The sequence below is a fragment of the Brachycentrus maculatus genome, unplaced genomic scaffold (assembly GCF_059751285.1).
Source record: "Brachycentrus maculatus isolate JH-2025_06_01 unplaced genomic scaffold, ASM5975128v1 h1tg000311l, whole genome shotgun sequence".
Classification (NCBI taxonomy): domain Eukaryota; kingdom Metazoa; phylum Arthropoda; class Insecta; order Trichoptera; family Brachycentridae; genus Brachycentrus; species Brachycentrus maculatus.
The window spans coordinates 615,434-629,742 of NW_028281061.1; the positions used below are offsets into that span (position 1 = coordinate 615,434).

General features: G+C 34.1%; 1 protein-coding gene across 2 annotated transcripts in view; it reads right to left on the reverse strand.

The window, feature by feature from the left end:
- Nucleotides 1–14,309, reverse strand: part of Eps-15 (Epidermal growth factor receptor pathway substrate 15) — a 43,123-nt gene that overhangs the window by 3,841 nt on the left and 24,973 nt on the right. For both annotated transcript variants that reach the window (XM_088268068.1, XM_088268069.1), the window contains exons 11-16: nt 12,682–12,771; nt 11,381–11,578; nt 9,892–10,059; nt 8,497–8,640; nt 7,620–7,727; nt 6,448–6,645 (exon numbers count right to left, since the gene is read on the reverse strand). In XM_088268068.1, the coding sequence (XP_088124194.1) occupies nt 6,448–6,645; nt 7,620–7,727; nt 8,497–8,640; nt 9,892–10,059; nt 11,381–11,578; nt 12,682–12,771 (906 nt within the window). The remainder of the gene's footprint in view (nt 1–6,447; nt 6,646–7,619; nt 7,728–8,496; nt 8,641–9,891; nt 10,060–11,380; nt 11,579–12,681; nt 12,772–14,309) is intronic.

Genomic DNA, 14,309 nt, shown 5'->3' on the forward strand with positions numbered 1-14,309 from the left:
TGTTTTAGACGCGTCTGCTGCTAGGATAATAAGGATAGGGAATGTAAATGTAAAAAATACATCACAAACACCCAGACCAATTGAAAATAAATCTTTCTTGAATTCATTTTGCAATTGGCGGGAATCGAACCCGCAATGCCAGTTTCGCAGTCGAGCGTCTACCCAACTACGTCACAGCGTTTGTGGATGACAAGGAGAGTGTTATATGCATTATGTCTGATTACTGTGGCCGTCAACATAGGCCTATGTTACCATGCAACTGAAGAAATTATATTTTTCTTTATTATTTGCAGAGAAGTCAGTTGAAGGAATGATAGGCTACATTTTAAGTTGAAAATCAATATGATGCCAATATTTAGTTCAGAGAAATTGATATTTGAACGTTGGGTACCGCACTGTCCCGAAAATGTGTCCCAAAAGTGCGGTAGACATTGTCATATTGTCATAGATTGTGTACTAACTCTAGGTAAACAGTTAAGAGAAAAATCATTGTGGGTCATTGTGGGTAATCAAAATCGACATAGCAATTGGATGGACAATACCATTGTAAAACACATTACTAACAAAAAATAAAATAAAAACTATTTATGATTCCATAGCTGATTTTTTAGGTATCAAACAGTCAATTAATATGTCGCTCACTCCTTTATAAATCAAAAAACTTGATTTTTCAGGAGAACGTTTTTAAAGTTTAAAAATATAATACAATGCATTAAAAATAAATATCAAGCCACTTATTGAACTTTTAACTATGCAATAGATCTTTTTAGGTAAGACCTGAAGGTTTTTTCTGCATTTGAAAAATATTTAGTATATTTAAAAAATAATTAAACAATACCTTTTCTTCAAAATGCAAAAACCAACACTTTCTGCCCTGTAGCGGGTAAATATTAAGTTAAAAATATGCCTCTTTTGCTGGGATATAGTACATTTTCCGGGCATTCCGAAAACATGCACAACTGAAAATTGACGATTTTTGATTTATGATGTTCTTGAAAGGAGTGAGCGATGTGTTGACAGCGTTTAAACAAATAAATGAAAATCGGATAGCAATAAAAATAAACTCCATTGAAATATTTTAGAGTGAATTTTTGAAAGCAAAATATTTCAGTGTTCTCACATTCTGAATTACGCAAGTAAATATTTTTATTTCTATCCCTTATTTAAAATTTAAAAAAATATATATTAAATCAGCAGAAGAATCGAAGCTATTAGATTAATAATAAGAATTCTGCACTAAACGAGTTACCAAGATATTATTTTTTTCTTAAAAAACTATGAACAGGTTTGCAAAATCAGTGATTGAATGAAATTTCAACATTTTAAACAAAACCCGTTTTGAGCCATATTTTTTAATTTATTTTTCTTTAAACGCTTATTCGCACCCCAATGGTGCATAGGGCACTGCATCATATAAACACAGTGTTATCTTGATCGCTAACACATGAAGGAAAGGTGATCAGCCCTCCGCTTCAGGTACCAGTCCAGGGTAATATTGAATAAATATTGGAGTGAAAAAATCACTTATATTTTTTTGTTTTTTTTTATTTAGATGTAGCTTATTTTTATTAGTTTAATTTTGGAATCAATAACTCGGTTTTTGAGTTTAGTGGATAATTCTAAATTTGCTTCTAGAACCCTTAATCATATACATGGAATTCTACTAAGTAAATGCCACTCCAATTATTGAAGTGTTTTCGGTTGTTCCCATTTGAGTACAAACAAAAACACACTCAATTTCACTAAATACACCTACACATTTAAATTTATTCAACTCAATATGTTTTAATTTAAAACCAGAAAATGGAGACAAAATAAAATAAAATACGGATATTTGAAAAAAAAAACAGTACTAATTGAAATGTAAAAAAAAGTGTGGTAGTCCTTAAATAATATTTAATATTATAAATAATATTTTGCACAAAGAGTATCATCATCTTTAAAGAAATAAGTGTGGTAGTGTTACAATTGAAATAATAATTATTTTCAATTTAATATGAATCAAAAGGTAAATTTATGCAAGATAATGAAATAATATTCAACTGAGTAAACCACGGGTAAAAGTAAATAATTATTCTGACCCTTATTCTTCTGGTGGTGCACAGGACACTGTATCAGGTGGCATAACGTCAACTTGATCGTTAATTATATGAAGGCAATGCGCTACAAGCACCAGTCCAGTGTGGTATTATATAAATATTATAATGAAAAATCACTGATATTTATATTAACCCCTTGGGAATTGAACCTGGGACTTCCAGCACGGTACCCAAACGGGCTAACCACTACGGAGGTGAACATATAAAGATGATTTTTTCTTCTTCAGAAATTCGTGTTTGTAAAAATCGAAAGCAGATATCAGCAATGAAAAATTTATTATTTTATAATTACAAAAATGAAATAAAATTATGTCCATCCATGTAATGGTTAGCGTGTTTAGTAACCATGCTGGTGGTTCCGGGTTCGATTCCCAGAGGGGGGTGAAAATAAATATTAGTGATTTTAAGCTCTTTATTTATTTAATATTACCCTGGACTGGTCCCTGAAGAGCAAGAGTGATCACCTTGCCTTAATTTAAATAACGATAAAGATAATACTGTTTCAATATGATACAGTACCCTATGCACCATTAGAAGAAGATAATTAATTTAGGGGGAAAAAGTTATAAAATGTGTGTTTTGAGGAATACAAGATAATTTATTATTTAATACTTATTACGATAAGAGATCTTTCATTGGGAAAAAAAATGGTGACACAATTCCTTTGATTTGACAAGAACGACTTAGAAACATTAGAAGTCACAAGTAGTTATATGAGGGAAAATTCAGTATGTTTCGAGTTCAGTACAGTAGGTGGTGTATGGAGCGTGTAATGTGCACGGAAACACAAATTTGTTGCCTTTTGTGTGACATTTACAAACAATAGAATAAAATTTCATGCATACCTAGATTTACTTGCACCGCTAGCATGAACATAAACCAGAGATTACAAGTAAATGGGTAACCGCTAAACGGAGATCGGAAACTGTACAGATACATACTAGTCTCATAGTTTGCATTCTGAATCCAATGTTGCCAACAATCATAACAGCAAGTTAGAAGCCTTGTCTCAACAAAAGTTCTTAAACAGGAAAATTTGAGAAATTAGCACAGTTCCTTCCTTCTCTGGTCAGTGAAATATGTTTTTTTAAATTATTATTATATTTTAAAATTATTAATACAATACAATTGTAACCGCTCAACGAAAAAGAACAGATGAGGAAACAAGATACAAAAAGTACACCACACACGCCCAAACCTACAGAAAATAATAATTTTAATTGTTTTTTTGCAATTACCAGAAATCTAACCCACAGTGCTACTTTCACAGTCAAGTACATATATATATCTAACTACCCACGGCACTTGTTACTATCAGATTTGAAGCATGACCCAAATATAAATAAATATACATAAGTTACGTAATAATTATACTCTGCTACATAAAATTAAGTTCTCTTTGGCTGTTATTGGATGCAGAATTACGATGTATGTGAATGGTATCTGTACAGCTAAACCATTTTTTACAATCAAATTGGAATAAAAAAAGGTTACAGACAACGTAAGTTTATATATATTTTTAAAAGAATTTAGATTATTTTTGATAAAGGATATATCAATATATATATGGTAAACAAAACTCCTGTAAATAAAATAGTTTGATTATTATTAATACAAATCAAAACACAATTTATGATTCAACTAAATATAATTATTTAGGGCACCCCTGTTTTGCCTCGCGCAGGCATTATTTACTCAGACCCTGATTAAATAGTTCAGGAAACATAAATATCTGTTATCTGGTAAATTAATTTAAATCTGCGAATATGTAAAGATATCTGATATTATTATATTATATTAAACAATTATTACAATTCCATAACAGCATTATTTAATGCTGTAATTTTGTTGCTTACTTCAAAAAGGACTGAGAATATTACAGTGCAGCGTTTGCGAATTTTACAGCGCAATCTCTGGAAATACTAGAGGTAAATAATATGTTAGAGAATAAATATAAACCTTAAATATAAAACACTCTCCTTATCATTCATCGTTTACTTTGTGTAATACATACCACTTTAATCTATATCTGATTGATAAACAGTTTGATAGGCAAAACAGCTGGTGAAAAAATAAATTCATCGAGCAGAATCATAATTTGCGCTTTGATTTATACAAATATTAATAAAAGATTATCGAATTCTGTAAAGGAAATGCCAATTCAATAAATAAGATATTTTGTCAGATTGAAAAAGCTCTGATGATAAATGCTGGGAAAAATAAAATAAATCATGTTAACACTTTTAATTGCTTATCAACTAAGAATTTTCGTAATCTTATGAACTGTTGTGATTTCTCAGGACACGCATTTGAAGCGCAATAATTTTGTTTAGTAAGGGTTTCATTTATTTACTTAAAAAATGTAAAAAATTAACTATTTAAAATACCATAACATATGTACTAGACATTGACATAAAAATTGGACTATGTAGGTCTCATGCAAACGGCCTACAGTTGAAATATTCATAAGCTACGGTAACAGTTTTCACTTATATTTACTAAGCACACTAAAGATTTTCAAAGAATATAATACAAAGTGGGCCAGAATTCATATCGGGACTTAATGTTTAGTTATTTTTATTTTTGAGAAATATTTGTGTTTTTATTATTAACACAAATATTTCAATTTCATACTATTTCTGAGCCTGAGCGGCTCATTATTAGAAATAGGTATCAAATTGTGGCAGTGGTTTTTTTTAAAAGGAATAACCCGCAAAGCCTCTATTATCAAAGAATTTATTTTGCAATTGGCGGGAATCGAACCCGAACCCCCGGTTCGAAACTGACTTAAGAGTCCGCGACACTAACCACGGGACCACAACCCGACACTATCACTATCACACCTTTTATTTTAAAATTTTTAATATAATTTGCTATTTTCAACAGATGTCATAAAGAAAGCCCAGGGAGATTGATCAGGGAAAAAAATTTAATTCAATGAATAAAAGATAATGTTTTATACAAATTTTAATGTCAAAATGAAGGGTCAATAGTTCTAATTCAGCAAGCGTATCATCTCCATTACAGAGTGAGGAATTCTGAAGTGAGTGAATTAATAATTAAGCATTTGATTGGTCATTTTGAGGTACAGGATTCAGTATTCAGTATCCACAGACTTGTCTACTGATTTAGAATTGCAATACTCAGGCCGAAATTTAAAAGCTCTAAAAAAACGTAACGTGGAAACTGCATTAAAAAGGATTTATTTTAGCAAACACAAAAAATTTGCACCATGTAAAAGAAATTATTTTTTCATACCGGGGGTAAATTAATCTCCCACTTATAATGTATTTAAAACTTTAAATTATTAATAAGTTTAAAAAAATTCAACCCTTTCATGAATTCTGTCCCACTATGTGCTGATTTATTTATTTTACATGTAACATTACTGGAAAAAAAAAATCCATTTATAAAATTAATAAAACATAGACAACATAACGATACAAATACTACAAGACTACCTTTTTCTATATAGTAAATTAACATCCTTATTGAATTAAAACATTACTTCAAATGAAAATAAGTTAATCATTGCACGAAAGCTCAATTTTTTTATTGAGAAACATTATTTTTAAAACATAATTTGAACCCTCCGGGAATCGAACCTGGACCTTAATCCGTGGTAGCCAAATGCGCTCACCACTATACTATGCCAGAAAACAAACACCTAACCTCAAACCACCTAAAGAGACTACACATTTTATAGAAATATCAACACATTTCAGACGGGGGTTTTTTACACCTGCAGAATGCTGGCGATGGGATTTGATATTGTAATTATGTACATATACAGCACGACCTCTATAATCCGAACGCCCACTCATCCCTGAACAACAGAACATCCACAACGGAAATTCATGCTACCGTCAACATTGCGCCAGTTGCTTACTGAATGTCAAGCACATATCATTACATAAATCATGACCAAATAAAAATTTTAATTTCTTTAAAAAATAGTTGAAGGAATACATTTAAAATTTCACAATATGAACATATTTGTTTTATTTGATAAAAATACGCTAAAGATTCTCTGTACTGTAATCCAAATGTAATTTTTTTGCTTTCGGATAATAGAGATCCTGCTGTAGTTAAAACCTTAACAAAGAGATTGGTACATAATATCAACATAAAAACATTGGATAATTCTTTCTTTTCTAACTTGGAAATGAGGCCGGCGCAGAAGGTAAAAACACCCTTCCCGTCCTTAAGCATCAATCGGGTAGAAATACTTTTCCAGTCTGAAGTGTGTTAATAAAATGTGAAACTAAAGCCCTCAAAATATTTTCGGTCCCACGTATTGATTGTGGTCAGGTTGTAGTTGGGAGAGATATGTTAGATAAGCAGTTACCTTATTGTTGAAGGCGCCGAAGTCGGGCGAGAAGCCCCCCTGGTGCGCCGAGGCCAGGGGCTGCGCGGGGCGCGGCGGAGCGGGGCGCGGGGGCGGCTGCTTGTGCTTCTTGGGGGGCAGCGAAGGCGTGGGCGACGCGCCGTCCCGAGTGGGCGCGTGCAGGATTGCAAACGGATCGCATCCAAAGGGATCCTTGTTCTGAAATTATACACAAAAAGCATGTGGATTTATGCAAAAAAATCTTCTTCTTTTACTTCTAACCCTTACCCACACCCAATGGTGCATAGGGCACTGCATCGTATAAACGCAGTGCTATCTTGATCGTTACTTACATGAAGGCAAGGTGATCACTCCTGCACTTCAGGGACCAGTCCAGGGTAATATTAAATAAATATTAGAGTCTAAAATACTCATATTTATTTTCACCTCCTCTGGGAATTGAACCCGGGACCTTCAGCACGTTAGCTAAACACGCTAACCATTAAACCACGGAAGCAGACATAATTATATAAAAATGATATCTGGGAAATGGGTGCCTTTAGCATTGGCGGAAGCTTTGGCTCCTTTTACATCTGATTTTAAGGACAAACAATTAAAAAAAAACCTTTTTACAGTCTTTTGTAGAAGGTAGACAAGGTAGGTAATTTTTTTTTTTTAAGTCATAATGTGTAATTTTATCAAGTGTTATTATTATACATTCACATATTTTTTTCACATGTTATTCAATACAATTGTTATTTTTTCCTTGCGTAATTTCAGTCGTATGAAATTTTATCCATGTGTAATTTAAGCCTTGTGTAAGACCAATGGTTTTTATCCTTGTGTAATTTATTCCATGTACAATATTTTCCTTGCATAATTTTTATATTGTAATTTGGATAATTTGATAGAAAGTAATTCATCGCTTATATAATATACTTTGTATATTAGTGTGCATTTTCTCCCTTGCGTACTTTATTGTGAGTATAGGTTTTTGATTCTCATAACCAAACATAATTAATAAATTCAAATTTAAAATAAAATAAAAAAGGCTGGTCAAATAAAAAAGTGGAAAAGCTAAAAATATTGGTTTTAATCTAATAATAAATTAAAAATGCAATTCCATCACGAAGTGTCAGTGGATAATATAAATCTATTATAATTAATAAAAATAATAAATGACAAGAACTTACATCTTCGGCCTTTTTATTGTCTTGATTAGCACTAAATGCATCTCCACCAAACGGATCTGGAGTAGAACTTCCAAAATTACTAGCAAATGGATCTGACGCAAAGCCATCCTAAAAACAAAATATTTATTTTGATATGACGCCATATTATTTTAGAAACACGGGATAAGGACCCCAGTGATTGTTACTTGATTTACAACTAAACCATTGATCATATCAATGTTATTTATTTTTGTACAGTTCATATAAAAGAAGTCTTAACCGGATCCACGCGGCTCGCATAACCGTATGTGTTTTAATAAAACATGCCCCATACGCGGCTGACATAACCGTATGTGTTTTTACTTTGCTCCAAGTTTCGAACCTCAGTTCAACTTGGAGGGATTTTTTTCATGGTGTGGAACTTTGGATAAAATAATACGTCAATCCTTGGCCTTATGACATCTGTTGAAATATCTGACTAATCATTTGTAACATCACAAGGATAAATAAAAGAACAGATCCCTGATTTTTCTTCGAGGTCGGTAATTAGTCCGCGCCATAATCATGCCCTATATCTGTCTCACTCTCGACGCTACGCATCGCCAGTGGGTAAGAGTGACACACGATGCGTGCTTTGATTTATTTATGTTACGATCTTATTTGTTTATATTACGATATATTTTAAGAATAATGTGACACGAGTGTATTATAGAGTACCAAAAAGGCACAATGAATCCCATTGAACGTTTTTGCTTAGGAAAATAAATCGTTTCTTAACTAAATATGTACATGATAAAAGTAATCATTTGAAAAACGGCAAAATACCGCCGCGCACGGGCGTTTCTCAGGAACAAAGTGAACGCGGTTCGAAGGTTAAGAAAGATTAGCTCACACTCACTTTGTTGGATGGATAGAATGGATCATTGGAAGCGGGTTGTTTGCTGTTGAAGGGGTCGTCTTTGAAGGGGTCATCCTTAAAGCCATTGTTCCCGGTACCATTCATACTTCCGAATGCATCTCCCCCTACTGGCGATTTGGTGTCCTGAAATACAAAATGTCATCCATGATGAGCTAATTTCTATAAATGGACAAATCCGGCATCAGACAAGGTGAGAGAATACAGCAGTACATCCATATAAGTTGGTAAATCACAACAAAAGCGTAGTTATACAGAAAATTCCGTATACAGAATTTATAGGTCATTCCATTGCAACATATCGCTCACTCCTTTCAAGAACGTCATAAATAAAAAAAACTTGATTTTTCAGGAGAACTTTTTTAAAGTATAAAAATATAATACAATGTATTAAAAATAAATATCAAGCCACTTATTGAACTTTTTACTATGCAACAGATCTTTTTACATTTGAAAAATATTTTGGGTATATTAGGGTTTTTTCTACATTTGAAAAATATTTTGTATGTTCAAAAAAATATTCAGACAATACCTTTTCTTAAAAATGCAAAAACAACACATTCTGCCCTGTAGCGGGTAAATATTAAGTTAAAAATATGCCTCTTTTGCTGGGATATACATAGTACATTTTCTGGGCATTCCGAAAACATACACAGTTGAAAATTGAAAATTGAAGATTTTTGATTTATGACGTTGTTGAAAGGAGTGAGTGATATGTTACAAGCATACCATTTTAAATATAAAAATAAAACACCTTACAAGACTTTTAGATCTTTTTATCGACAGGTGAGAACATCTGCAGTTCTCCAAACTAGAAGTGTTTACATTAATAAACTCAAAAGTGGTCTCATACTAGGCAGTAAGCGAGACGAGTTCAAAGTCATTTAAATTATACGAGTTCATCTAGCTAGTAAGCTAAACGAGTTCAAAATCCTTGAGGTAAAATAGAAATTTGTGTTTGCCATATATGTAGTAGGCAAAATATTCTTAACCTATTAACCGGGCGATCCGCTGTCTAATTACGCAACTTGTAACGGGCGCGAATACTGATTCACTCCGTGTCTTAAATTCATGTCGAGACATGTATGGATGACTAATGCCTTTGTTGTTCGAAAAATATACGTCCCGCCCGTTCCAGGGTGCAACATATATTTCAAGGACGTATTCATATGTCCAACCCGTACCCGATATTCTTTATGTTTGACGTATTTATGCGTCCCGTCCGGTTAACAGGTTAAATTTGTATGTTTAACAGAAACATTTGCTTTAGGAGACATATACATAAATATAAGTTCATGCTAAGGAAGAATAATGTTTCCATTCTGTTTTCCTGATAAATTTGTTACATGTATACTCAGTGTCAGATTGGGTTCTTACCTCCTCCCCTTGCAGCAGGCGCTGCAGGTCTCGCTGCGAGGGTGGCGGCTGCAGCGTCAGGTGCAGCGAAGAGGGCGCCGGCCCGCCACCGAGGGCCGTATCCAGCGCCCGCACCGCCTCCTCCCCTCGCCGCTCCTGCTCCTCCAGGTGGGTCATCTTCACGTTCACCTGAAAACAAGCACCTGACTCAACACCTATTCATCCTGCACATTGAATCTTTCTTTACTTCTTCTTCAATTCAATTCAATTCAATTCAATTTATTTGATAATTAATATATACATTACAAACTAACATTTAAGGCGTATACATTAAAAAAACAAATTAAAAAGTAAGCAAGAAGACTCTTGATAAATGTGTACAAGAATCCCGCTTCGGAAAACTCCTTCGGGCACACGGAACAGATAACTCTTCCTACAGGCATAACCATCGGCAGGTTGGTCCTGTGTATAGGAATGTGAAACAATCTATGCCGACGCTGTCTTAGGTAACTATCAAGAACATACAGACCAATGCTCCGGATAATTTAAGGATTATCGATCATACCGCGCAACAATCGAAAATCTTGGTGTAGGCCTTGTGGCCTGTTTTTTAAGAGGGATTAGCATCCTGCGATGTTGATTCCCAGCTGTCAATCTATCTCTTTGGTGGTCTGCCTAGGAATTGTTTACTTTGGGGTTGGCCCTGCAGTGCGATGTGGGGGAGTCTGGATATTGTCTTCTTTGTTGTCTTCCCATCTAACGAGGTCTAGGATTTTGCATATTTCTCTTATCTTAACTAAGTTATATAATATATTACAGTGAAATCGATGCATGGAAAAGATGGAGTGATGCCATCAAGAGTAGCACAAAACCCTTACCCTTTTACTCCCTTCCTCACACACACACTTCCACTCTTTTTTTAATCTTTTTTTTATCTCTCAATGTTTTTATTACATAGTTATTATAACATAAATGTGGAATTGTTTAATTGGCTTTATTTTTATTAATGTAACTATTTTTGCTAATGTAATGTAATGTTTATTATGGTTAATGTAAATATTTTTTGTCCGCCTCCATAGTGCAATGGTCAGCGCGCTCGGCTACCGTTCTGGAGGTCCCAGGTTCAATTCCCAGGGGGGGTCAAATAAATATAAGTGATTTTTCCCTCTAATATTTATTCAATATTACCCTGGACTGGTACCTAAAGCGAAGGGTTGATCACCTTTCCTTCATGTGTTAACGATCAAGATAATACTGCGTTTATATGATGCAGTGCCCTATGCACCATTGGGGTGCGGATAAGGGTTTGAAGAAAAGAAGAAGTATTTTTTTATTATATACTTTTTTAAATGTAAAGCTGTACAATTCACGAACAAATAAAATAAAAATAAAATAAAACACTAATTCCTGGAAGCCTTGGGGATAGACAGCACTGGGCCATCTGCCAGCCCATTCCATCCATCAGCCCGGGCCATCTACAAGCCCGAGCCGCTAGCGGAGTGAGACTCACCTGACTGATGGCCAGCACAGATTTCTGCAGCTGTGAGTTGAGCGCGTCCAGGCGCTGGTTGTGCGTGGCCAGCTCCTGCGTGAGCTGCTCCTCCTGGCGCTTGAGACCCATGGCCGCCTCCCGCCTTCCCGCAGCCTCCGCTTCCGCCGCCCCCACGACGCTCTCTTGCGCCGCTGCCTGCACGCGCAGTTTCTCCACCTGACCAATGCAACCAATCCACTCGGGTCATTTATCCCCACTAGTTTTAAATTTATTTACATTATTTTTTGACATCTCAATATAGATGAAGAAGAGTATGGTGGTCTAAGCATTTACAGGGCTCATGACCGTCTTAGGCTTGGTTAAGTGTTAATCACTTTACACATCGCTCACTCCTTTCAAGAACGTCATAAATCAAAAATTGTAAATTTTCAGTTGTGCATGTTTTCGGAATGGCCAGAAAATGTACTATGTCCCAGCAAAAGAGGCATATTTTTAACTTAATATTTACCCGCTACAGGGCAGAAAATGTTGTTTTTGCATTTTGAAGAAAAGGTATTGTTTAATTTAAATATATTAAATATTATTCAAATGTAGAATAAACATTCAGGTTTTACCTAAAAAGATGTGTTGCACAGTAAAAAGTCCAATAAGTGGCTTGATATTTATTTTTAATACATTGTGTTACATTTTTAAACTTTAAAAACGTTCTCCTGAAAATTTGAGTTTTTTTATTCATGAAGTTCTTGAAAGGAGTGAGCGATGTATAACCCTAAATAACCCTTCTTTCTGAACCTAGAATTTCCTTCCAGAATTGCGGTAATAATTTCTAAAATGATAATGCTAAATGCATTTAAACTATGAAAATTTTATTAATTGTTATTAGTATTAATAATTATTATTTTACACTGGCAGAAATATCCTCTCACTGAGTGACTCCAAATAAATGTTTTTAAAAAAAAAAATTAAAAAATAATAATTTTATCTTCAAAATATTTTCAATATTATTTGCAGATAAATAAAGGTTTAACAGTGCGAATATTTTTTAACAAAAATAATACGATTTTGTTTGTACTAAATATACAACAAAAAATTATAAAGGAAAACGGTAGAGCCCCTAGAAAAATACCTTAGAATAAGATTGAAAACACCTTTAATGTATTTATACTAAGAAAAAGTTTTCAATTAATTACATACTAAAGTTGCATTTGATACAGAGAATATAAATTTCATATCTATCTTAAAACATAAGAATTGTATTAGAGTAATAACTAAAAATGTGATCCATTCAGGTGAATAAATTGATCGGTAAAGGAGCTGACCTGTGCCTGGAGATCATTAAGTCTTTTCTGAGCCTCTCCCCTTTGGTTCTCCAACTGTTTCAATGTTGCCGCTAGCGTGTCCAATTCACTCTGCAGGAAACAAAAATTAATATTCAAATACATTGTTATCTGCAATCTGTACGCCACACCTGTTCAGAGTGCCGGGGAAACATAAATGAAAAGGAAATCAATATTATCACATATTAATTATCTCATTATCATACTGACAACAATGAAATTATTGAAAATATTCCAATACATTGTGGCAATCACGAGTATGTAATATGAATAATGGAGCATTCGCACAGGGCAATTTTTTCAGACATTCCACTAAGCCGAGGCAAATTTTTTAGACATTCCATTAAGCTTAGGCAATATTGGCCTAATGTAAATAGGCATTAAGAGAGGCAATATTTTAAGACATTCCACTAAGCCAAGGCAATATTGGCCTAATGTAAATAGGCATCAACAGGCATTCCATTAAACTTGAGAAATATTCAGCATTATGTGTCATTATGATACCACCACTTCTGATTAGACCTCAGAGAACTCTCATTCCATCACCACGCCATCTAACATTTGCGGGACCACCATTCTCCTTCATGAGGAGTAGTAAAAGTATATATTTTTTTCATTTATATAACACCATTTTCGTAAAATACTACCTCTAAGGTGCTTCACCGTGATTAAATTGGGGAATAGAAAATTATGGAAATGATTTAGCAAACAAATGAAGTTTTTTTTCTCAAGATTATCTCACTCTCACTGATTCTAACTGCTGGTGGAAGAGCATTCCATACCATCAATCTCGCAGTAGCAAAGACATGGTGGCCAAATATAGTTCACTGGTTACGAGCTGGTGAGATCTTTATCCATGGAAAGGGTAGGATCATGAAAAGGCTGCACACAATGATATTAATTAGTCTTTGTTTTTTTATCCACTCACATTTTTATTATTTAATAAAAATTTGAGTGGATCAAAAAACGTCGTTAAAAAAATTGTAAAAAAAAAAAGTATTTTTATTTCTCAAAATAATATATAACTATGATCCACAAAGTTAATGCTTTCAATATTCAAAATATATTATATTTCATTTCATTCAAACCCTTATCCGCACCTAATGGTGCATAGGGCACTGCATCATATAAACGCAGTGTTATCTTGATCGTAAAGACATGAAGGATAGGGGATCAGCCCTCCGCTTCAGGTACCAGTCCAAGGTAATATGTATTGAATAAATGTAAGAGTGAAAAAAATCGCTTAAATTTATTTGACTCCCCCCCCCCCTGGGAATTGAACCCGGGACCTCCAAAACGGTAGCCGAGCGTGCTAACCATTACACTACGGAGGCGGACAAAATATATGAACTAGTTCCCAATTTTGCCCGAGTGTGACTCGGACAAGGAGTTTGCATTGTAATGATGAACCTGAGTGCTGCTCGGGAAAATTGTACTCTCGTATTGACGTCTCAGTATTGATTTACCTGAGCCATATATATATTACTATATTTGGTTTTATTGACTAACCCAGAGTGTTCGAGCAGTCTTGTTTCGATTTGTTGGCGATGATTTCTTGCACCGGCAAATTTTCTTGCCAAAATTCGACTGTTGAATGGTTAGAGACAATT